The sequence below is a fragment of the Micromesistius poutassou genome (assembly GCF_964030765.1).
Source record: "Micromesistius poutassou genome assembly, chromosome: 16".
NCBI classification, from domain to species: Eukaryota; Metazoa; Chordata; class Actinopteri; order Gadiformes; family Gadidae; genus Micromesistius; species Micromesistius poutassou.
The window spans coordinates 1,880,246-1,903,530 of record NC_140286.1 but is presented as its reverse complement, the minus strand read 5'-3'; the positions used below and the strand labels follow the sequence as shown (position 1 = coordinate 1,903,530).

The 23,285-nt window shown below is 47.7% G+C and overlaps 3 protein-coding genes and 1 pseudogene across 4 annotated transcripts in view; 3 read left to right on the top strand and 1 right to left on the bottom strand.

Annotated features, from left to right (window-relative positions):
• The window catches only part of LOC311361097 (AP-2 complex subunit mu-A), a 15,962-nt gene extending 12,401 nt beyond the window's left edge, over positions 1 to 3,561 (top strand). The window contains exons 7-11 of the mRNA XM_084481288.1: positions 647 to 775; positions 1,622 to 1,757; positions 2,161 to 2,258; positions 2,739 to 2,850; positions 3,298 to 3,561. Coding sequence (XP_084337414.1) covers positions 647 to 775; positions 1,622 to 1,757; positions 2,161 to 2,258; positions 2,739 to 2,850; positions 3,298 to 3,432 — 610 coding nt within the window. The 3' untranslated portion in view covers positions 3,433 to 3,561. The remainder of the gene's footprint in view (positions 1 to 646; positions 776 to 1,621; positions 1,758 to 2,160; positions 2,259 to 2,738; positions 2,851 to 3,297) is intronic.
• A 365-nt stretch (positions 3,562 to 3,926) lies between these two features.
• Positions 3,927 to 14,598, bottom strand: pcyt1aa (phosphate cytidylyltransferase 1A, choline a). Its single transcript, XM_084481196.1, has 9 exons — positions 14,151 to 14,598; positions 12,702 to 12,828; positions 11,760 to 11,856; positions 11,181 to 11,297; positions 10,456 to 10,607; positions 9,932 to 10,010; positions 9,207 to 9,349; positions 8,537 to 8,725; positions 3,927 to 7,153 (listed from the first exon to the last, which is right to left on the bottom strand). The coding sequence occupies exons 2-9, from the start codon at positions 12,822 to 12,824 to the stop codon at positions 6,923 to 6,925; spliced, it is 1,131 nt and encodes a 376-aa protein (XP_084337322.1). The 5' UTR covers positions 12,825 to 12,828; positions 14,151 to 14,598; the 3' UTR covers positions 3,927 to 6,922.
• A 3,522-nt stretch (positions 14,599 to 18,120) lies between these two features.
• LOC311360939 (uncharacterized protein) lies at positions 18,121 to 19,940 on the top strand (the record flags this gene model as incomplete). Its single annotated transcript, XM_084481057.1, has 4 exons — positions 18,121 to 18,184; positions 18,370 to 18,414; positions 18,697 to 18,857; positions 19,194 to 19,940. 4 exons carry the CDS (start codon positions 18,121 to 18,123, stop codon positions 19,938 to 19,940), a joined length of 1,017 nt encoding a protein of 338 aa, XP_084337183.1.
• Positions 19,941 to 21,124: 1,184 nt separating this feature from the next.
• The window catches only part of LOC311361229 (dynein, cytoplasmic 1, intermediate chain 2a-like), a 16,391-nt pseudogene continuing 14,230 nt past the window's right edge, over positions 21,125 to 23,285 (top strand). Inside the window, exons 1-2 of the transcript XR_014684192.1 lie at positions 21,125 to 21,236; positions 22,634 to 22,742. The product of XR_014684192.1 is annotated as a dynein, cytoplasmic 1, intermediate chain 2a-like (transcript). The remainder of the gene's footprint in view (positions 21,237 to 22,633; positions 22,743 to 23,285) is intronic.

The window sequence follows — 23,285 nt, the reverse complement described above, 5'->3', positions numbered from 1 at the left end:
TCTCTCTTTCTCTGTGTGCCGCCCCTCAGTGATTTAGGGGGAGGAAGGTATTGTACTAATATGTGACCCACTGCCGTAACACACAACACACACACACACACACACACACACACACACACACACACACACACACACACACACACACACACACACACACACACACACACACACACACACACACACCTCTGGAGAGAGGTCCTCATGGTTGGCGCTTGGGGACCTTTTGGCCGTTGTGTTTCACCAGTGCACCGTCCATCCAACACGCTTCGTTGTGTCTTCACTGTAGTGTAGTGATGGTTTGTGTCATAGCCCCACCCAACCCCCACCATCCCTCCCACCCTCCGTCCACAACTAACCCCTTCACCCAATCATCTAACAAGAGCTCCCTTCTGTCAAAGTAGTTTGTAGGTGTGTGTCCTTCTACTACCAGTTTTGGGTTGTGTGTCTTTTACACGCACACGTCTGTCTGTCTGTGTCTGTCTGTCTGTCTGTCTGAGCCAGACGATATCGTTGTGATGTGATCGTTGTGTTTGTGTTGATCTGTTACCCTGTGAGTGTCGTGGATGTTATTGTGGATGTTGTGTAACTGGACCCATTACAGATGTTCTTTACATCATGTTGTGTGTCTCTCCTCCTCCTCCTGCAGCAGTAGCAGTGGGAAGCAGTCCATAGCCATCGACGACTGCACCTTCCACCAGTGCGTGCGGCTCAGCAAGTTCGACTCTGAGCGCAGCATCAGCTTCATCCCCCCCGACGGAGAGTACGAGCTCATGAGGTCAGTGGCCCTGGGCGGCTAATAATGAAAGCACTTGATGTACGTTGTATTTATTCATAGTACTTAATTCCTCTCCACTGCCTACTCGGCCGGCATCATTCTCTGGTTCACGATCCTCAAGCAAGTCAAACCGTTTACACAGATGGTTCTAGCCGATCCCAAGTCTCTGGTTAAGGCGTCTGCGATGTATTGGGCCCCGACCATCCTGACCACTGTGGTGGGGGTCATTCTTCCCACCATCACTTGGCTCACTCGGTTAGGGCTGAGTGAGCTAGCTTCTGGCACACCCGCTATGATATCAGACCACGTAGCGCATTTACAGCTCGGTTGTTGGCCCGCGGTGGAGCAGGATACCAGACAACACTTTAATGAATTGAATTGAACTGTATTTGTCATTGTAGCAGAAACATACAAACGAAATTGGAGTGCAGCTCCGCTTGTGCCACAACACAAGACACAACATACAATTCATAAAAATATGTATAATAAATGGATAAAGTTAAAAGGTTTGAGCTACTGTATCAGTCTTGGGGTGCTAAGAGGGATTCTGGGGGGGGTTATGTATGCACCAGGTATGGGAATTACAAGTTTGTGTTTAGAGTCGGGATGGCTACAGGAATAAAACTGTCTCTGCAAAGCGAGTTCAGGGTGTACGTGGTTGGGTTTGAACACAGCCTCTTGAACACAGTCCCCCTAAACACGACGTGTGTGTGTGTGTGTGTGTGTGTGTGTGTGTGTGTGTGTGTGTGTGTGTGTGTGTGTGTGTGTGTGTGTGTGTGTGTGTGTGTGTGTGTGTGTGTGTGTGTGTGTGTGTGTGTGTGTGTGTGTTTTATCGTGTGCTGCCAGGTACCGCACCACTAAGGACATCATCCTGCCGTTCCGCGTCATCCCCCTGGTGCGGGAGGTGGGCCGCACCAAGCTGGAGGTCAAGGTGGTCATCAAGTCCAACTTCAAGCCCTCGCTACTGGCCCAGAAGATCGAGGTGAGCCCCCCCCCCCCCCCCCCCCCCCCCACCCCTGGAGCCCAACAACAACGAGCTGGGTTATGTGGGTCATGTGGTCGTGCTTCTGGTGGGAAGATGTCCGTTCCATCAGTCCCTAGTCTCTGGGACTAGGGACTTTTATTTTGAACATGGATGGTTTCGGTCAGGGTAAATGGGGGAGGGCAGTGGGGGGGGTCTTATTGAATGGGATGGTGTTACTCATTAATGTGTGTATTGATCCATGGAGGATAGGACGGGGAGGGAGGGAGGGGGGGGGGGGTAGGGGTGAATACGTGACTGACTTTTGTACTTGAATAAAGGAGTATTCCCGAGCCAGCATTACAAAAATAATGGTCTTTCTTTCTTTCTTTTCTTTCTTCCCCCCCCCCCCCCCCCTTTACAGGTACGCATCCCCACCCCCCTGAACACCAGCGGCGTGCAGGTGATCTGTATGAAGGGGAAAGCCAAGTACAAGGCCAGCGAGAACGCCATCGTGTGGAAGTAAGTGGTACTGCATTCTCTGGCGTTTTCTCTCTCAGCACTGCGGCAATCCTCTAGCCTGGAAATCCAGAGCCACATCTAGAAAGCTGTAGGGTCTGGCAGCGAGTAATGAAAACGGCCCAACGCGAGGGGCAGCAAATATCACTGCACGCAATTGGATAACACTACGACCAATCAGAAGAATACAAGGGGGGACGTATCCAGAGCCCCATACGCTAATCTACCAGCGGAGCTAACCAATAGATACGACTCTTGCCGTAACCCGCCTATATCAGATACGTGTGCGATTGGTTAATGTCCTGGGCCGGGGGAATCGGGGAGTGAGTATATCGCTCGTTCCCAGAGCGACTCGCTGAGCAAATTCAAATTGTGCTCTCGCGAGAAGAACTCCAGAGGATTTCCGGGGTGGCGATCCTCTTGATCTCCACGGGGGCCTGACTGCTCGGTCGTCCCTCTCTCTCTCTCTCGCGTCTCCTCTAGGATCAAGCGCATGGCCGGGATGAAGGAGTCCCAGATCAGCGCCGAGATCGAGCTGCTGCCCACCAACGACAAGAAGAAGTGGGCCCGGCCGCCCATCTCCATGAACTTCGAGGTTGGGAACGCGCGCTTTCATTCTTTTTCCCCCCTTAATGGGACTTTAAAATGGTCCCGTGTCGTGTCCTGCCCCCCAGGTTGTGGCTGTGATTAGCCGGTACAGGCCGGTACGGCACACAGGGAAGGGAATTGGTTTTCGTCGTGTGACATCACAACTTGGCGTGTCCACCAGATGTGTGACGGCTGGATGAGCAACGTTTGCTACGGTCCCACTGGGGTAGGCCGGTGGACTGGTCTGTCCAGCCACACACATCTAGGTGGACACGCCCACTTGTGATGTCAGAAGAGGCAGATTTTCCAAAACGGCTTGTCGCGGCTAATCACACTCACACCTGGGGGGTATAACATGTCCCCCTTTAAGTTATTTTAAATCAGCCCCGGGCGGTAGCCCTCCGTCTCCCGTCCTGCGTTAACGTTGTCCTCCTCCCTCTGTGTCCTCCTCCAGGTCCCCTTCGCTCCGTCGGGGCTGAAGGTGCGCTACCTGAAGGTGTTTGAGTCCAAGCTGAACTACAGTGACCACGACGTCATCAAATGGGTCCGCTACATTGGCCGCTCAGGGATCTACGAAACGCGCTGTTAATGTTTAGCTCCGCCCTCCCGGAATAGCAGCAGGTCTCCCTCTCCCCCCCTCCTTCCCTCCCTCCCCCCTTCTACTTTATTTTATCTCTCTCTCTCACTCTCTCTCTCTCTCTCTCTCTCTCTCTCTCTCTCTCTCTCTCTCTCTCTCTCTCTCTCTCTCTCTCTCTCTCTCTCTCTCTCTCTCTCTCTCTCTCTCTCTCTCTCTCTCTTCTCTCTCTCTCTCTCTCTCTCTCTCTCATTTTTATATATATTCTCTCCTCCCCCCCCCCAACCAACCCTTAATAAGAAAATTAAAATTTGTGTTTAGATTTGGAGAAAAATAAATAAACATGGCATAAGGCACAGATATATGCAAAATGTGAAGCGTCGTTATCGTATAACTTGTTAGTGGGGAGTAAAGCGGTTAACATGATGGACCTGGTGGGACGGGGGGAGAGAGAGAAGGTGGTCCTGGTCACCAGTCCTTAATGTTGCTGGTCTACTATCTGCTCTATAGTTAGTTTTAAAAGGGAAACGTCCTGTTTTTAGACCCTTCCCCCCCCCCCCCCCCCCCCCTCCCAAGTATCCAGTACACGTTAATACCTTTTGATTGTTTTCTATGTAGACACTGCAGTCGTCAGACCAGGGGGGGGCTTAGCTTTGTGATACCTGACGCGCTGGGAGGAGCAGAGGACGGCTTTAGATACCCAAAGTCCTCCGCTCCCCTGGTGCGTTTGACCTTTATCTGCCGTTCAATGCAAAAAAAATAAATAGGGAAATTGTAACTGAGAGTAATTTTCAAACTAATCACTGCTTTGCTTTGTTGGGGGTACTAACATGGTCTCAGCAGCTAGGAATGACCAAATGAGTGTACTTTGTATGAAGTGCACCCCATCTTGCTACCTTTTACTTAAGACTTAAGACCTTCCGTTGAGACCGTTTTACACCACTAATGAGCTCTTGAGCTCTTAACTTCCAACTACAGCTCTTTTTTTTTTTTTCTTTCTGCGGTTTCTTCATCTCAGCTTTGCGCTTTTTCTTTTTTTTTCCTCTCTGGATTGAACTAACATGACTTAATTGTAAATGATTAAATATGTGGGGGGGGGCCCAGACGAGCGGGCCCCGTGAGCAGATGTGATTTTTGTCTCCTGCTAGTGGTCACCTTTTTGTCTGTCGGCTTTTTCATGTTTGTAGCTCTGGTGACCGCTGTGTCCAATAAAAAATTGACCATGTATCCAAACGTCCCGCCCTCTACTGCAGTGGTTATTGGACTGTCCTGCTTGAGTGTGGTGTTATAAAAGCTGTGGATGTCAACTTTCTCTCACGGTGAATGCATTTGAGTGCGGTTGGAATACAGGAAACGGATCAACTAACTAATGTAGCATTAGTAAACGTGTAAAACTTCATGAACCATGATTGACCACCAAGGAAGGAAGAGTAAATGACGATTTCTTTGGTGAACATTTTATATATATTTTGTTTAACTTTCTGCACATTTAGAACAACAAAAATAATGGCAGTAAGAGTGTTAGAATTGTACATTTGTCTTTGTAGTACTGGCTTTTCACTAACCCGTGTACACTTTCTGGTAACCCCCAGAGCAATTCCAATGTACAGATTCTCAAAAGACATCATTGGATTCATCACACTAGTACTAGTAGTGCCTCTAGCCTGTTAGAACAACCAAAGCAGCGCTATTGCTTTACAACAGTAAAATATGCAGGTGGTCAGTTTTGGGCAAGGCTGTGAAGTAACAATTTGAAAGAAATGGCTTTGATGGCTTCAGTAATGTCCTAGTTTATCAAGGGTACAGAACAACTCATGCTCACCTTAAAAATGACAATACTTGACACAAGTTGGATCCAATTCCACGAATGGAGAATTATATAAATTATATATATAATGCTCATCGTGGGTAATGTCGTCACGTTCATAATTTGAGGATGTCGACAACAATTTGGGAATAGATTCTGACGTTTTGGGACACATTCAATGATGTACCGATTGTTCTGAATTGAGACTTATGTGTAACAGACAAATCTTAAATGTTCAATACCCAGTTGTGGTATCGGTGTAGTATTTTTATGAAGAATCCCAAAACGGAATCCATAATTGAATTCAACCTTTTGAATAAAGGATGGCTGTGATTTGCATCAAGCTGGTTAAAACCAAACCCTGGAGCCTTGTTCACATCGGAGGACTTCATTGAAATCAGTCGTTTCTCGGGTGCCTTGGGTTCTCAGTCGTCCACAAAAAGCAGACAACGAACTATTTAAAAAAATCGACTGATTACGATTTTTTTTGTGCTCAATGTTGTTCCAAGAGTCATCTCGAACGAGATCCTCTGAGAATACCGTTCTCAAACGGTCCTCCACAGAAAGAGCCGCCGTCCAACCTGCGACAGGTTGGTGATTTTAAATCAGTTGTTGATCTATTATTCAACACTGAGCACAGCTGAAGCCAGATGGGTGTCCATGGACAGAGGGGTCAACACACTAGGAAAACGGGTTAAAACATGCCCATCTAAGAGCTTTGCAGTTAAATGCACACTCACACATAACATGCACATGCACACAGAACTGTGCACGGCCCAGGCATGCACACACCTTTTTTTGGAAGGGGGGGTGGGGGGGAAGAGGTTTTTAAGTAACATTTCTTTCCCTAATGTTTAAAAAAGTTGATTGAAAAATAAGCAATAAGCCGAATTTCCTCAGATCATATAAACATACATGTTGGTTGAAAGAACGAACCAAAGAAAAGGACGCTGATTGGATTAGCTTTAGTTAAAGTGTGCGCAGATTACGAGCCCTTCACCTTGTAATAACTGGATTATGTGATGCAGTGTTGTAGGGCACACCTATTCCTCCGATCAAACCCAACACCGTAGTGATTTCACCCACCGTGCAACGCTAACCGAACAACCACGTAGAAATACTGAGACGCTGCCCCGAACCGTTTGGAAAAGCCCCAAAGGTGAAGAACGCGGTGTACAACATATTCATCAAGTGACGGTAACTAAAAATACCAACTAAAAAAAAAAAAAAATCTCCCGAGGGACTAAAAATAAAAAGGACAGGAAAGGGGATGACTGCCTCCAAGTAGCAAACGGTCAAACCAGATATTGCATTTTTAAAACTGACCTCGATCACATCGAAAAGGAACACGCTTAGAAACTGACGGGCAAAGAAAGAAAGAAAGGAGAAGGAGAAGAAGGAGAAGTGCTGCACAAGTGGCTGGTCACAGTGAGCGGTCAACGTGCGGCCGACATTGTGCTGTTGAGAGGAAAAAAACACAAGACAAGAAACTAGTGTGGATCAAAAGGAAGAGCCAACGATAAGAAAGAGAGACCGATCGCTGCTACCGGTGTGCTGAAACAGACACCAACACACACACACACACACACACACACACACACACAACCCCGCCCCCCACCTCCCTCTCTCTCTCTCTCTTCCCCCCCCGCCTTCGAAAAACACATCTTCTGCACATCCCCTCCCGGACGCCGGCGCCCCCTAGTCTTCGTCGTCGTCATCGTCGTCGTCATCCTCGCTGATGGGGTAGCCGCGGGCGGCGCTGTGGTGCGGCGACGGCGAGGGCGGCGGCGAGGTCTTGTTGAAGAAGGGCAGGCGGAAGGTGGTGGGGGAGGGGGAGCGCTCCTCCTCGCGGGAGGGGCTGCTGTTGGGGCTCTGGCGGGGGCTGATGGCCTGGAGCATGCGCCCCTTGCCCTCCTTCAGCATGTGCTTCTGCAGAAGGGAGGGGGAGGGGGAGGGGGTGGGGGGGCAGCCAGAGGTTAGCAATGCAAAGTATTCATGGAGGGGGGGGGGGGGGCCTCTGAAGGTAGAAGCGTGGTTTGTTGTTGCAAGGGTCCTCTGAGTGTGAGCGACGCTCAGTTAAACTTTAATGGAGCATTTAGTAAACCTAGAACTTTATGAACCAATGATTGCCCACCAAAGACGGAAGATTAAGGCCCAGACCCATTTCTCTCCCCTTGACAAGGACGCTCGCTCTGAGTGCCCCCTTAGCTGCAAGTCAGCTCCCGAGCTGGCTAGCATTCAAGGGTTGATTTTTTTTTAAGGGAAAAACAGCACCCCCCCCCCCCCCTTGCTCCCCCTAAGTATCGGGACACACGACCCTTAGTGGGAACGTGCAAAATCTAAGGGTTAGGGCTCAAATCTAGGGGAAGAGGGAAAATTGGGACAGGGCCTAGATGACAATTTCTTTGGCAAAAATGACCAAATCCACGCTTACCGAGACGTACGTGTGGACGGTAGTCGCAAGGGTCATGAGTGGGTCAGGGGGACTTTCAGACTTTCTATTTTTAAACACGACCTTTCCTTCTTTAGGCGCGGTGACTTTGGAGAGGCTGCTGCAAGGTGTTTGGCCGCCGCTGCGCTGCGGATTGAGAAGAGTCCTATCGCCCCTCTTGGCCAGATAAAATATTATTTCAACGCCAGCTTACGTGTCCGCAGTGGAACATTTAGGCGTCACATTTCTGTGTGGGGTCTCACGACAGAGACGAGAGGGAGGGACCGCGATAACGAGTTATCACACGAGACGGGTTCCGAGAGGGGGGAAAATAAAAGCGTAGTGATTCCCTTAGTGAGGGGAGAGAGTTGTGTGTGTGTCATTATATGAGATGTTTTTTATTATCTATTCTAGAGACACAGCAATGACGATAACCAACCGCCCGTGAGTAACATCTTAATCCTCTACGATAGCACTGATATCAGCCGGCCCGGGTCACACTGACACACTGACGGCAGTGTCGGCAGGCCAATCAGCATTGTCGTTGGTACTTCAGTGGCCAATCAGCATTCTCTGAAGTACCTCAGTGGCTAATCAGAATTCTCTGTTGCTCCAGAAGATTATTTTGACGTATAACTGTGTCACTGTGCGTGTGCATGTGTGTGTCACTGTGTGTGCGTGTGCGTGTGTGTGTGTGCATGCGCGTGCGTGTGTGTGGGGGACTCCACCGTCCAGTGTCAGGGCTTTAAGAGCCTTCAGGCGCGTCGCGGTTGAACCCTAGAATGAACCCGGGAGTGAACCCTAGAGTGAACACTAGAGTGAACCCTGGAGTGACCCCTGGGGTGACCCCTAGAGTGACCCCCTCACGGAGCCGTCCTCACCAGTGCTCCCTCGGGGCCGAACATCTGCAGGAAGTTGCCGATGAACTCCCGGGACTTCTCCTCCCACTTCTGGATGAGGTCGATGCTCTTCTCCTCCACCTTCTGGACAAACTCCTTGCTCTTCTCCTCCACGTCGCGCACCTTCCGCTTCACCTTGTCCACGCGCTCCTGCAGGTGGTACTTCTTCTCCTGCAGGGTGGGGGGAGGGAAGGGAGGGAGGGGGGGAGGGAGGGAGGGAGGGAGGGGAAGGAGGGAGGGAGGGAGGGAGGGAGGGAGAGAGGGAGGGAGGGGAAGGAGGGAGGGAGGGAGAGAGGGGGGTCTGATATTGTAGTTGGTCACGGACTGCCTACACTGCAATGGGAATTTAACTCAAACTAAAACTGCAAATAAGATTTCAAGCTAAAGGTCCCACATTATCCTCCTATTGAATGTTATGCCATGGGTCGAACACAGTAGCAGCGTGGAGACACAGATTGGAGAAGTAAACCTTTACAGGTTACACTTCTACCCAGTATGGCTATACATCACAGCCAACACTTTTGGTTGCAACTTCCACATTACCATTACTTCCTCTTCCCTTTATGAGAATGGTTTGAGGTAGTGTAAAATAAAGCCCATGATGATGGTGATGATGACGATGACGATGGTGATGAGGGCCAGGCGTTCTTACGTTGATGAAGCTGACGTTGAGCTCCTTGGCGGTGTAGCCCCGCTGCAGGTTGCGTCTCACGTACACGTCATAGTCACGCACGATGCGCGTGATGATATCCGACGTGGAGATCCCCTCGGTGCGCTGGGTGGGGGCGAACATGCCTGCGCAGGGGCCGAGGTCAAAGGGTCAGAGGGGTCAGAGGTCAGAGCCAAAGAAAACCCCAGTGATGTTTAATTCTTTCCAGTTTGTTTTGCACATAGCTGGGGAGCTGAGTCAACGCGCTCTGACTGGATACGGGGAACATGCTCTATAAAGGGCTGACGATGGTTCCAAGTTCACGCAACGCAACGACTGCACAGAACGCTTCGACGCGGTCCTGAACCTTTATGGTCCTGCGTCAAGGTTTTAGTGAGCGGACCAATCACGGCCCTTGCTTCTTAACATTTAAGGTTAACATTTCTGGGAGGCGCACGGGCGTCCGGCCCCTCGCGGTGGACGCAAGGAGTGGTCTGCGAGGACATGAGGGGTCCGTTGCCCCCCTTGCGTTGTGTGAACGTGGAACCATGATCAGCCCTTTATGATCCATTTGAATATGCTTGATTTGACGAGGAAATCTTAAAGCAGGCCATCTCCCTGGATACAACAACCCAGTCAGGGCTTTGCCCTGGGCCACGCAGCATGTCATGTCATGTCATGTCATGTCATGTCATGTCATGTCATGTAGAGCCAGCGGCGGTTCTCACCGGCCTCCTTGATGTGTTTGTAGACGTCGTCGCTGCCAGCTGAGGAGTAGGGGATGTCGTCATGGGCCACGAAGTCGATCTGTGAGGAGCAACGGGGGGGGGGGGGTCGACTCGTCAAACACACCGGTGACATCGCTCACCGTGTGGCAAGCGCTACGGAGATACAGCCGTGGTGCCATCAATCGGACAGTGAGCAAGGAGGGACAGTACATGGGACGTCATGTGAGCGGCTTATGTTTGGTTTTAAAAGGAATGGGAAAGGTCAAACGTTCTAAACCTCAGATTACAGAGAGGACCCACTGGAGCAATACCCTTCTCTAATAGTGTCACATTACATTTAAGAACATGATACTAGTTTTGACCTTTGTGGGCGAGAAAATCTATATTATCGTCCGGCCGACATATCGGTCGGTACACTACTTGGAGGCCCTGACAACATGGGTGAACTCTACGGTTCTCTCGCTGGAAGACCCCGCCCTAGATCCTCCCTCCCTCCCTCCCTCCCTCCGGCCAGCCCCTCTTACCCGGTGCTTGGCCAGGTACTCTGGCGAGATGGTCCAGGGCGCGTTGCGCACCACCTCGTCCACGTAGCGGCAGTGGCTGATGGCGTCGTAGCGTTCGTCCTCGTTCATCACGGTGAAGCCCTTGAACTGGTGGGTCAGGTCATCGCTGCACACTGGGGGGGGGGGGGGGGGGGGGACCAGAGGGAACCAGGGGGAAACCAGGACCAGCAACGTCACCGCTTGTTATGGTCGCCATGTACAGGTTTTGTCCCACTTCTATTAGTTATTGTATTTGAACTACGAGTGTCGTATTTGATCATTGATTATTCTATCAATTTATAGATTCATACTTCTATATTTGTATATATCAGTATCAATGTTTGTACCGCAGCATTCAGGGTCAACAGAGACGCGGTCAAAGTGTTGCTTCAGCTGCCGCACAGCTGGGTTCACATTCCCTGTGAAAGCCCCCCCCCTCCACCGTTTCATCTATATACTCATACAGCTCCATCATACATACATGGTTACAGAGCGTGAGACAATCTCCGATGATATTGGCTATAGAGTACCTAGAGTATAATAATGATGATTGATGATTGTACCATTCCTTCCAGGTCGTTGAGGTAGCACGCTCTGAGCTGGAGGTAGGCGTGTGGTTTCAAACGTCTCCCCCTTCCCTCCCAGAAGGAGCAGCGCTGAACATTTAACTTCAGTTTCAGTTCAAGTGTTGATCAGACGGAACCTACCACCGACGATGAGGTGTGTGTTGGGGAACAGGCATTTGGCCTGCATGAGCGCTCTGGCGTGACCGGAGTGGAAGACGTCAAAGATGCCATCTGCATAGACCCGCACCGGCCTATCAGCTGCGAGGACAGAAGAGGACACGCCGACTTCAACCAATCGGAAATCAATACTATACAAGGGCAAATGTAAACCTGCGCTATGTTAGTCTTCCCGTTAGTTACCTCCAGTGGCTTAAATGGTAGCTTGAGTTGTACCAAAAGTCTCAAAAGTGGACCAGAATTAAGATTTATAGCCATGACTCCCCTAGATGCGATGGACTTGTGTATCGGCTACGTTTTCTTCTTGGGACTTTTTATAGTTCAGACACGTGCCAGTTCGAATGTGTAAGAATGCAGTGTATGTCAACAAGCGAGGATGAACAGTGTTGTGATGAGGGGAAAGGAGTGAGCAACATAGCAACAAGCATCAAAGTCAGTACACTCCCAGGAGGCATAGAGGGATTACAGGAGGCTCTAACAAACATTCAGAGCACATGTGTTCAGGAGAGGCGGGGCGGGGCAGGTGAGAGACAAGAGACTCACGTGGCGTTCCTTTCTTTGCCGTCTCCATGTTCACTCTGAGGTAAGGCGTTTTAGTGGGCACAAGTTCGTCCGCAAACGGAGCCGGCTGCTTCAGCCCCTGTGGAACCCGAGAGACATGTATTAACTTGATGAAATGAATGCCGAGGGGGGGGTGCTTGAGGGGAAACCTAGGGGTCTACAACCCACGCTGGGTCCAACCAGGGTTCAACCCTGCCAGCGTGGATCGTCTACCGGCCAGGCAATTGTTTCAATACGCAGCCCAGAGTCTCTGTAGCCACCCAATGGTCAATTCTATCCGCCATTGACAGGGGTTAACTTTGGACCCTGGATGTTGAACCTGTCTGTGCACGTCCAGTAAAGAAAAAGGTGCCATTGGATTTAATTCCTCACCACCAAACTCCTTATGCAAAGAGAGGCAGAGAGAGTGGAATGAGGAAGGATAAGACGAAGATACGTCAGAAACAAGTAGAAGGAGGTGGAAGGTAGGGAAGCCAGGTAGAAAAAGTCACTTGCATGGCTCTCTCTCTCTCTCTCTCTGTCCCCAATCTCCCATCATTACCAGTCTAGCCGGCATGTGGTAAAACAGGTTAGGTCTCCTGCTGCGTACTGGGACCTTTAACTCTCTAGAGTCAGCACACGTGCCTGTTTCCCACTGCACTGCTGCAGCATTGAAACATGACATTGAGTCTCTGCTAACAGGAAGCACATCCAGCATCACTGAAGCAAAGTTCAGGACTTTAGTGATTGTGTCAGGGTTTCAATATGAATGGGCTGCTCTATCCTTAATGTCAGACTGCAAACACAGAAATGTGCATGCAAATACATTCTCTCTCTCTGACACACACACACACACACACTCACTCACACACCCTATTCAGAGGAGTGGAGGACAAACGGTCTTCAGTGACGGCCGTAACACGAGTCCCTCTCCCCTGGACTCACCACAGTGCATCTGGGGACTTTGCCAGGCCTCTCCGAGTCTTCGGACTCGCAGTAGGAGCTCTCTCTCTCTCTCCTCCTCTTTCTGCTGGACACCAGCACCTCACTGGACCCCTGGCTCTCCATCCTCCTGGGAATGCAGCAGCAGAGAGGGGCAACGGGAACAAAGGGTCAACAACAACTGACACAAGCACTGCACAAGCACTGCACGAGCCAGCAGAGCGGAGCGGAGCAGCCGGTTCACAGCCCAGAGTGTGTACACCAGCAGAGGGCAAGAGTTCCTGCAAGCACAGCCTGAGACGGCATATTGACGCCGTGGAACTGGTCCTTAAGTGAGCAGAAACGTTCAGCGTTCTGGGAGACGTGCCGGTCAGAACAGTGTTAGCTTAGCATAGATATTGTATGTTTTTAACTCTTAAAAGAGAGTCATCCAAAGTGGTCTAGGGCCTAGGAAAGGACTCGGGCGTGGGATTAGCATGGGTCTGTAGTACTCCACCAGGAGATGGTGTACTTTCACAACGCCCCAGACTTAGTTTGAATCCGTTATGTAACAGCCACCTGGCCTTGTTCCCACTCCCAGTGAGCCAACACAACAGCCAACCACCTTCCACAGAGAACAGGTATACGCCTATCTTCACAATAAACACATTTCCACATACTGACCCAACATTATTCCTTGAACGTCATTCCATTGTCATTCCCTGACCTGGCACAGCTACTGCACCAGGAATGCCGCTTTGGTTTTTCTACTCGTGAGCCACTGCCCTGCATGTTTTAAAAGTAGCAACACCCTTGGTTAAACAGGACACATGCATTCCCGTCTGCTACCGAGGCATGAACTATTAAAAGTGAACGCCAGACTCAGTGACATGGCAGGCAGGCGCACTCAATAAATAGTACCCATGCAGAGAGGTCTGTTGATGACAGCTACCTATACGAGCGGTTGCACAACAGGGCAGCCCTATACCCTTGGCCAGGTGGTCTTGGTCGGGGTGTCAATATGAAATGATCCAAGTGATTAGTGTGTAAATCGTGACCTGTTGCAATTATGGGGATTTGTGAGCTGGGTTAACAATCACTAGAACCATACTCGAAGCTGAAACGACATCGGGCTTTCTTTGTTCAGATGCATATCTGTCACTGAGCCTAGACAGTAATCCCACATGATCAGGTAGTGTGAACTTAACGCCCATCAGGCAAATCTCCCATTGGCCACAGCCAGCATATTGCAGCCATACTGTACTGCAAAGCAAAGCCCCCCCCCCCCTAGAACCGAGGACAGCTTTTGTTATGGCGAATGTCAACCCATTACTAGTAGACCCACAGGACGGGTTGAGTTGTCAACCACTGTTACGCAACACTTTCAATTAACTAACTAGCACTTCTTTTCTTCTCCTCTCTGGTTAAGCAAGGACAAAGTGTTCCTTAAAGACGAGGCCACATCCCACCTACCGTTGTCCGCGTCTCGTCCCGTGGTCTGTAGCGGAGGGGTGGGCTCTCCTGGTCGGGGAGGACAGCTGGGGGGGGGGTGGTGGGGGGTGGGGTGGTGGTGGAGGTGGTGGTGGTGGTGGTGGACACAGGGTAACCTGCTAACGCTGCTGGCTAGCAGTGCTACTTCGCTAGTCGTTAAACTGACTAGCTTCTAGCTGTAGGTAAGCTAGTTGGCTAGCTTACTTAACTCAGTGGCTCTAGTCCTCTAGTCCTCTACTAGTCCTCCAGGGCCTGGCTCCTCGCTCCTCGTTCCTCGTTCCTCGCTGGCTCCAGCAGTCGTCACACTGAGGAGAGGGCAGACGGATAGTCGAGGGTTTTTGGTTTTTTTTGGATTAAAAGCCGATCCGTAGTCCGAGTGACAGCTTTTTTAGTGCAGACTTAGTGCTGACAGGTCAGCAGTGGAGGAACTACAAACTACCTCCGCGACGTCAAGACGTCTGCAGCGCGCTCCCGATGCACGGGTTACGTTCCCTTCACAGTAAAAGTACTTCGAATTCTGAACCGTCGAGACGAGACGGCGTCCCCCCGGATGACCAATGTTCAAGGGGGAAATGTGTAAAAAAAAAAAACACAATTAGTGAATACGTATCGATGTAATTCCGACGTTTTAGTGCGCTGTTAAGAAGACAATGCAATTGTTTATAGACTAAATAAGATAGATATATTATAGGCTACTAATTGATTTACCAGTAACTATTTAACTAAAGCTGCACGTTTTATATAGCTGTTATGTACCATTACCACGGTGAACCACAAGGAGCTGTTGGTTCTAGGATTATTTAAAACTGAACTGAAAAAAAAAAAAAGGAAGATAAACCTGAAGAGTTGAGATCAAGTTCGGTTTGGCTTATCGTTGGTGCTGTCTAAAATGGATTAATTTATAGTGAGCTGGAAATTTTGATATTCCTGATCATTTCCTGATAATTTTAATGAATGATCATTTTAATCAAAATCAAAAATTTTACTTTGAAAGCAAAACTGCAGTTGACCCAATTTGTAAACAGAAATGCTGGTTATTTCCGGTCGGACATTTTTGTAGTGTCGCCCGATGTCAGACAAAATTATTCTCTATGCCAACAAATATAACGATATTAATATATGCTACAAATTATAAGTAGGGCAATATATATAAAAAATATATTTTATTATTTATTTTATAAATAAAATTATATATATTTACTTTTTTGTTATTTTATATATTTTTATTTTTATATATCGTTTTCAGAGGTACAATTTCAGATGGAAGATGATATAAACTAATAATTTATCAATTTACAACCATTGGGAGTCCAGTCAGCATACAGAGTATCTGATATGCTGGCCTAATATATTGCTACAATTTACCTGAACATGCAAGCACTTTGAAAGAGCTATTTGTGTTTTATTGATCATGTGGGCATTTTTCAGGCAGGTTTACTACAAACCACCCACCCTCTTAAAACGGAGAATGCAGGTCTAAAAACATACAGTAGAGATACCCGATTGAGAAAGCGCCCAGGACAAGGTATAATTTCATTGGAAGATAAGAGGGACACATGTTAGGATAATTGCCACCCCAAAGGTGGTGATGAAGTTTTTCCATGAAAACTATTTGTAAATTGCAGTAATCCGCCCTATAGTATGTGGTCTCATAAACATGGCCAATGGTGATCTCATGCCATTTTACTGATGTATATATACTGTATATATATATATATATATATAATGTTTATAATATTTACTTTTAAGTTGTCATAGATGATACGATGGGGTCACCATTTTCGAATACGATAGCTATAAATATTACAGTAACAAAATATTGAAAAATAATGAACGTTGCAGGCATATGTTGTATGTAACACAAGATTTTATTTGAATAAAAGTTCATACGGATGAATTCCTTGTAAACCAGAATTCCTTAGTTGCAGTCCCATGCAGTGGAATAGCAATCAATACAGGTTAAATATGAATTTAACCCACAAGACTTAGTTATCAAATGACTATAAGTTGAATTGTGTGGGATGGGATAACTCTTACACTGTATCAATGTAACCGATTCATGTTCATTGGTACTTTTAACTTTGACAATTTTTGTAACTGCTCCAATTTTGATTGTTGTTTGCTTTAATTATTCTGTCAGGCTCACTTCATTAGTCACTCTGGATAAAAGTGTCTGCAAAATGACTAAATGTAAATATCAGAACGTGTTTGAAGGCCTTATCCTCCTAATGGACTTATTCAAATCAACGCGATCAGATCAAATGTATTGTTTGTTGTCCTATACTCACGGCTCCTCTTGAGCCATAAGACATGTCAACACCTCTAGGTATACACGTCCCTTATGATTTACGGGAACCAAGCACCACCTAACCCTTCCATTTAAGGCATGCCTGCATACAGCAATTACAGCGTGACATCCACCACGACACACCTGGTGCGCTCGGTCAGACGCTGTGTCTCCACACACTCTGTGATCAGGACCTCGCCGGCTGGTTTAGCACACCAGAATCACACACATTGAGCTGGAATGAGCAGTGTGGAAAAAATGGCAACGCTGTGAAGAAAATGAGACATTTAAAACAAACAAATACCACACAGACCATATGTATTTGCCCGATTATTAGAGTGGCTAGTGGCTGTTGTGTAGCACTTTAGCAGAACAGCGTAAGTATGGTATTGTAAGGGATCCCCAACAATGATAAATATACAATGATAAAGTCCATGTTAATGTTGAGATCTTGAACTAGTTGCTTCCTCTGAGGCTTTCTCTAAAGTTCTCTGAACGTATGGGGCCATAGAAGGAGAGATTGAGGTGGTTAATGCATTTTTGTATCAGCCAATTGAAGTACAATTTGCTTATAGTCTCCATGGACACACTTAATTTTGACAACTTCCAGGTTTCTTGAAAAAAACAACTACAACAACACACTAAGTGACTCTGAGTGAAAAAAGTCACTTCCCATAAGTTGTAAACAGGAATTAGGCGTACATGGTAGATGGCTAGGGTTTGAACCCGCTGGCCCATAATCCCTGCATATTTCCCCCTTGAAACAGCAGTTCACTGAGTCCCCGTCTATTTTTTTGGACTGGCTAGAGTTGAAAGAGCACCCAGCTGGTTTTGGAGAGGGTCTTTTTTTCCTTTCTATTTTTTTTTTTTTCTTACCTTGCTGGCATGTTTTGTCATGATTTAGGAATAACCAACGTTAGGTCTGCCTTTAATATTGTTTCCACCCTGCTAGGTTTATAAGATTCACTAAAGCAAATGTGTTTTATCCGCAGTTTCTGTCGTTGGCATAAAGGCCTACACATTTATCTTTGGGCCAAATGTGTCCATTACTTTGATCAGGATCATGATTTAACGAAATCGTCAGCAAGCAAGCAAACTCCTGTGCTGCACTCAGCGGGAGCACGGCTGTTAAGCTTTTACAAGGACCCAGGTTCGTTTTGAAGTTGGACCTTGCATTACTGATTCATATGGTTCATAGCCTCGTTGGACGCTTTAACGAGCTCGTCCACGTCTCGACTGTATAAGAGGTGGAGCTACTTGAGTCGAGAGCCAATGAAAACGCACCAATTATAAGCGACGCGAAGTCAAGTATTTATTAAAAAGTAAAATATTCAAAAACACTTTGCATCCTGCAGCTGACCAGGGGAGAGACAAGGACAGGTAAGACGCAGCACTTCTCTGTTTAGGATATTTCTCAGGTCATCAGATTAAAAACGGTGATATGTCTACAGATACTAATCTGTGAACCATGCTTGTAGGCCTATTCGTTTTTTCCAGCAAGTTCAATTAGTTGAAACGTTCAGACTATAGAGAATACAAATGTTAGTGTTTATTCAGTTAGGCCTGCTGCATTCCGTCAGTCAATTTTATATATAGTTTAACCGAATATGTTTGAAATTTAAAGATATTTGCAACAGTTATGCATCGTGGTGTTTGACATTGCAGATGTCAAGGATGCTGTCCAAAGTGTCCCTGTTCAGGGCGTTGTGCTGCATGGTGTTAATACCAGGTGTGTAACAATACAAATACACTGTTTTTTAGAATACAAGTATAAATGTAAAAATGGCATGCTAACGCATAACTTTTGAACTACTTTTAGAACACAGTCACTGTCTCTTACCTCCAGATTAATGTGTCATACTTGTCATTTTCTCGCTAATGCTGACGTAATTCTCTTACCGTTATGTTCTGTAGATTTGCTAGAAGCAACATCTTTAGTCAAAGTAAAGGATGCTCAAGGTAATATTAACATATTTCTACCATTACTGTATATTTTATTGATGTATCTTTGCAATCCAACTTTTCTTTAACATTAATACAACAATGGTTTTGTTGCATTAATGTATTAGTGTTGATAAAAAGTACAAACAATTCATGCAAACCTTTGACAACAAAAATGCTTACCTCCAAAAAAAAAAAAAAACGTACATAATGAAATTTTGATATATTATTTATTTAAAACGTTGTGACTTTGAAAATGCACTGCTCTTCCTAACTTACAATTTCTGTGTTTTTGGGCAGAGAAAGCAGCCATGGGCTCAGTCAGCATAGATTCTGCCAGAGCCCACGACTTCTTGTCCCAGTCTCGACCCAGGAGGAACGCTGACGACAAGTGGCACCGCAGCACGCCCGACTTCCAGTCCTACTACCGCTTCTACAACAGCATCGGACACATCGAAGGGGTGAGATGATGAGAAAATAAAAAAAAGAATATTAATCCTAGGTGGGGGATCCGGAAATGCAGAGTTTACCTAGAAAAGAGGTCTTTCATCATATGAAATAAGACAATATTTATTTTTGGCCTTTGACAGAGTCGAACCTCTATATATTTCTTTAAAGGTCCCATGACATGCCACCAGGTGTGGTGTGATTAGCCGTTACACGCCGATTTCCAAACCGGCTTGTAACGGCTAATCACACTCACACCTGGTGGCATGTCATGGGACCTTTAATTGACTTCTTCGTTGGTGTGTCTCCACCTCTCTCTCTCTCTCTCTCTCTCTCTCTCGCCCGTCAAGCTGTACGAGATCGACCGGCTCCGCGTCCTGTACCAGCAGATGCGTCACCTGGAGCAGGTCCACGGCGCCGACGCCCCCACCTACCAGAACCTCCTGGGCGTGCAGACCACCCTGGCCCCGCCCACCACCACCACCACCACCACCCTGCCCCCGACCACCACGGAGCCCCCACCGCCGCCCACCACCCAGAACCCCCTTGCGGACGCCGAGGTCTTCTACCTGTGCAACCCCAGGGACGCGCTGTGCAAGCCGCAGATCGTGTTCCTGCCCACGGGCGCCGTGCCGGTGCTGTGCGACCCGCGCTACAACGCCGCCTGCAGGCCCAAGTCCAAGGAGGAGATCGCCGCCGCCGCCGCCGCCGCCGCCACCGCCGCCGCCGCCGCTGCCGCCGCCGCCGCTGCTGCCGCGCCCCCGCCACCGCCGCCTCCCAAGAAGTCCGCCCCTCCTCCTCCTCCACCTCCTCCGCCCGCCGTCGTCACGGGGAAGTCCATGGAGTACGACTGCGACCCCTACTGGGACCCCGACTGCCTGGTCGACCACCCGCCACGCCCGGCCCAGGCCGCCGCCGCCGCCGCCGCCGCCCCTCCTCCCCCTCCCCCCGCCCCGCCCGCGAAGGTGGTGGTGGCGCCGGTGGAGGAGAAGACGGCGGAAGCGAAGGAGATCCAGCCTCAGTTTGATCCTTACGATTACAAGCGTGACCTCTACGACCCCTACCGCTACATCAACGCCGCTGCCGCTGAAGAGTAGATCGAGGAGTTGAGGAGACTGATGGTGTAATGCATTACTATATCCAGACAGGACTGTGACTGGGACACACACACACACACACACACACACACCAGGAAATGTCATTAAACACTCAATGAAATCAGTTGCTGAGGAAAATCGATTAAATGTTAACAAAAACGAGATGAAACACCTATGGTATGTCTGTGGTTTTTTTTGTGGTTTCTTTATGGATTTGATTTGTTTTTGTGCATTAATAAACATACATACACACAGCAATCCAGTAATGTTTTTTTTTTTTACATAAAAGGTTTGAGATGAGGTTGTAATGGTGGTTAGCTCTGCTGCACCACAGCATCGTTGACATAGTGAGTGTAGTGAGTGGATTATGACAGCAGGGGTCAGATGAAACCATACTTCTGAGTTCACGAGAGGATCACGATCCCCTCACAGTTGAGAATCCCGTCTCAACCCACCTCTAATAAAATCCTTTCTTTCTACTTCAATAAATCGGCACCAAATCTTTTACCCAGGTAGTCTTCAGATAGTAGTAGTGTAGTGATAATACACTAGGTAGTATTCACTTTAAAACCGTATTATTTCAGGCAGAAATCAAACCTTCCATTCCAGCTGTGTTCTTGCTTTAATCTCTCTGACCCAGTAGCATCCTTATTATTTTTTGTACACGCCGATCTCAAAGGTGTTGGGTGTCTGTGCTTCTCCCCCCGTTGAGGAGAGCCCCGAGGCGTCCGGACCCTCCTCCTCTCCTCTCCTACGGACGGGCCTTTGATCCTCACACCAGCCAGGATGGCCCTAACCTACCAAATAAATACTTTTCTGTCATTACAATTAAGCTTTAACTAAACGCAAACCATGTGTTGATGTTTTGTCTCAGTCTTTGTTACTATGAAATACAAAACTAAGTGGGGGTTTGGAAATGTAATAGACGCACCAATATGTCTATCAGTATTTCTACCAATGGGAAATATATCATCTTGTTGTGTAGAGGAATTGTATTTATTACATTGACTTAAACAGGAAAGATCATGCCGTGTATCCACAGATTATCCACTGCATTGCATAGCAGAGCGTTTGGATTAATTCCTGGGCGCATTCAATGAGTACCGTGTCAAACCTCCAGAGGGCGGTACAACGTCCCCGCTGTTTCTTGGGGAAAAAACACTAGTGAAGAAGACTAGTGTCACTTCCAGCATCACCACCAGTCTTCATCACCATCCCCGCTATTCACACACAGTACACACACACATCAAAACGGACTACGATAGTAAACGGCCTACGGTCCAGATCTGACATCAGGTATTTGCGGTTTGATTTTTGTTTTCATGTGTCGCAGACAGCCCCGGTGTGGAGCTGTACGGTCCGGGCGGGTCCGGTTCTGCCCGCGGGGCGGAGCGGGAGGAGCGGCCGGGTCCGCTAGAGCGACTCAGAGCCGGCCTTGAGGATTACTATGCTAATCTAGCTAGCCTCCTTCACGTCCCCCCACACAGTGAGATTTACTTTAAAATGAATTTAAACTGATTATGCAAGGGGAGAAGGAAAAAAAATCGGTATGGTTTTACAATTTGGGATAAATGCGGTTGATGGACAGTATTGTGTAAAAAAAAAAACCTTGAGTCTAGTCAAGCAATGACAAAAGAAGTGTCCTCCTCAGCAGCCTCTGTGATGGTCGCCTTGTTTTGTCCATCACTTCTTACCCGGATCGTCTGAAACGTTTCAGACACATCTGAATGCTTATGTGCCTTCTTTGTGTGGGTGCGATATGTACCGCTCATCACCAGATCACCCCATTGCTCTGCAGAGAGCCGGCCGGGTTTAGTTGCTGTAGTGCATGCTGTCAAACGGCAGGCCTGCACGATACACGTAAACACTATACCAGGAAGAAAAATAAGGTTACCCAGGTTACCTTCTAAAGTGCATGCAATGTGGACTGTTTGTAGACTTGAAATATATTTGTGTTTATTGTAATAACTACATGTTATAACGTTGAATCTTTTTCTCCGGAAACGTTTTCTTGAATGCTCAGCCAGGAACATTTAGGAGTATTTAGGAGAAGAGATAAAGGAGACATTGTCTTGAGCTGCTCTCTTGTGTGTTCACATGTTCCCAGTGTGACAGGGCTAAAACCAACACTCCCTGAGGCTTCCAGTAAGCCCCGTCGTTTCATCAGATCATTTTAATAAAACTCAGTCATGACTCAAATTCAGTTAATGGCCATCCAGGCTGTGTTCAAGAGTCTGCTTTTAAACAAGAGCAAACCCTTCATTTTCCTAGTGCTGTTTGAAATGAACGATACATATGAATAACCATAACACATTCATGTATATTAAAACATTGACATATTGCATGCGTTATATGTGTGTTATAATTATTGGTCATTACAGCACATCACAACCAATATATAGCCTAAATAACCGTAAGCGAACAACAGTGAGTCCAGTAACAAAGTCAAACAAAAAGTCAAAGTCAGCTTTATTGGCAGTTACAACAACAACGCACAAGACAACAGAAGAACCAAAGTTACGGTCGTCTCTGACCCACGGTGCACGTTCTGCTCAGAGCGCAGAGTTTTATTGCTCTATGCTAATGTCACTCACACTGCCTCCCTCCCTCCCATCCACATCCTCCCTCCCTCCCTCCCTCCCTCCATCCACATCCTCCCTCCCTCCCTCCCTCCCTCCCTCCCTGCCCTACAGGATGTCCGACAAGAGTGAGCTGAAGGCCGAGTTGGAGAGGAAGAAGCAGCGCATCGCCCAGATCCGAGAGGAGAAGAAGAGAAAAGAGGAGGAGAAGAAGAAGAAGGATGTGCGTACTGCGTAGGCCCGTGACTAAAAGCCCCCCTTGTAGCACTTTGTCATGTCATAGTGGGGACGACTCATCGGTATATATAGAATTATTGTCAGCTGTTTCCTTTAAACCAAGGCCAAAGGGCCTACTCGTTAATCATTTAGCAGATGCTTTTATGCAAAGACTTGAATAGAGACAGATGAATGTCATTAAGGAGCAGGTAGGTTTTAGCCGTCGCGTTCCAGTGTGATTACAGTAAGACGCCAGACGGTTTGGTTGGAAACCGGAACCTTTCGGCTAGAAGTAACAAACACCAACCATTACGTGATCCTGCCCTTGCCCATTGTAAGCTGTTGTGGTGGTCCATCATTTGTTTAACATAAAAGCAAAACCAAGTAGTATTCAGTATTAATAAACAGGATGTACTTGTACTGTGTCATAAACCAGTCATTAACAGTAGCATTGTTTTGGGACTAAATTCTGCGGTGTATGTATGTTTGTATGTGTGCGAGCGTGCGTGTGTGTGTATGTGTGCGTGTGTGCACGTGTGTGTGTGTGTGT

What these genes read in the sequence shown, in the direction of transcription:
- pcyt1aa (XM_084481196.1), bottom strand. Translation starts at nt 12,824, where the DNA reads ATGGAGAGCCAGGGGTCCAGTGAGGTGCTGGTGTCCAGCAGAAAGAGG. An exon ending in TCAACGTCAGCTTCATCAAC is followed by an intron (nt 8,726 to 9,206) that starts GTAAGAACGCCT and finishes CCCACCCTGCAG; the next exon opens with GAGAAGAAGTACCACCTGCA. An exon ending in TCGGCCCCGAGGGAGCACTG is followed by an intron (nt 7,154 to 8,536) that starts GTGAGGACGGCT and finishes TCCCTTCTGCAG; the next exon opens with AAGCACATGCTGAAGGAGGG.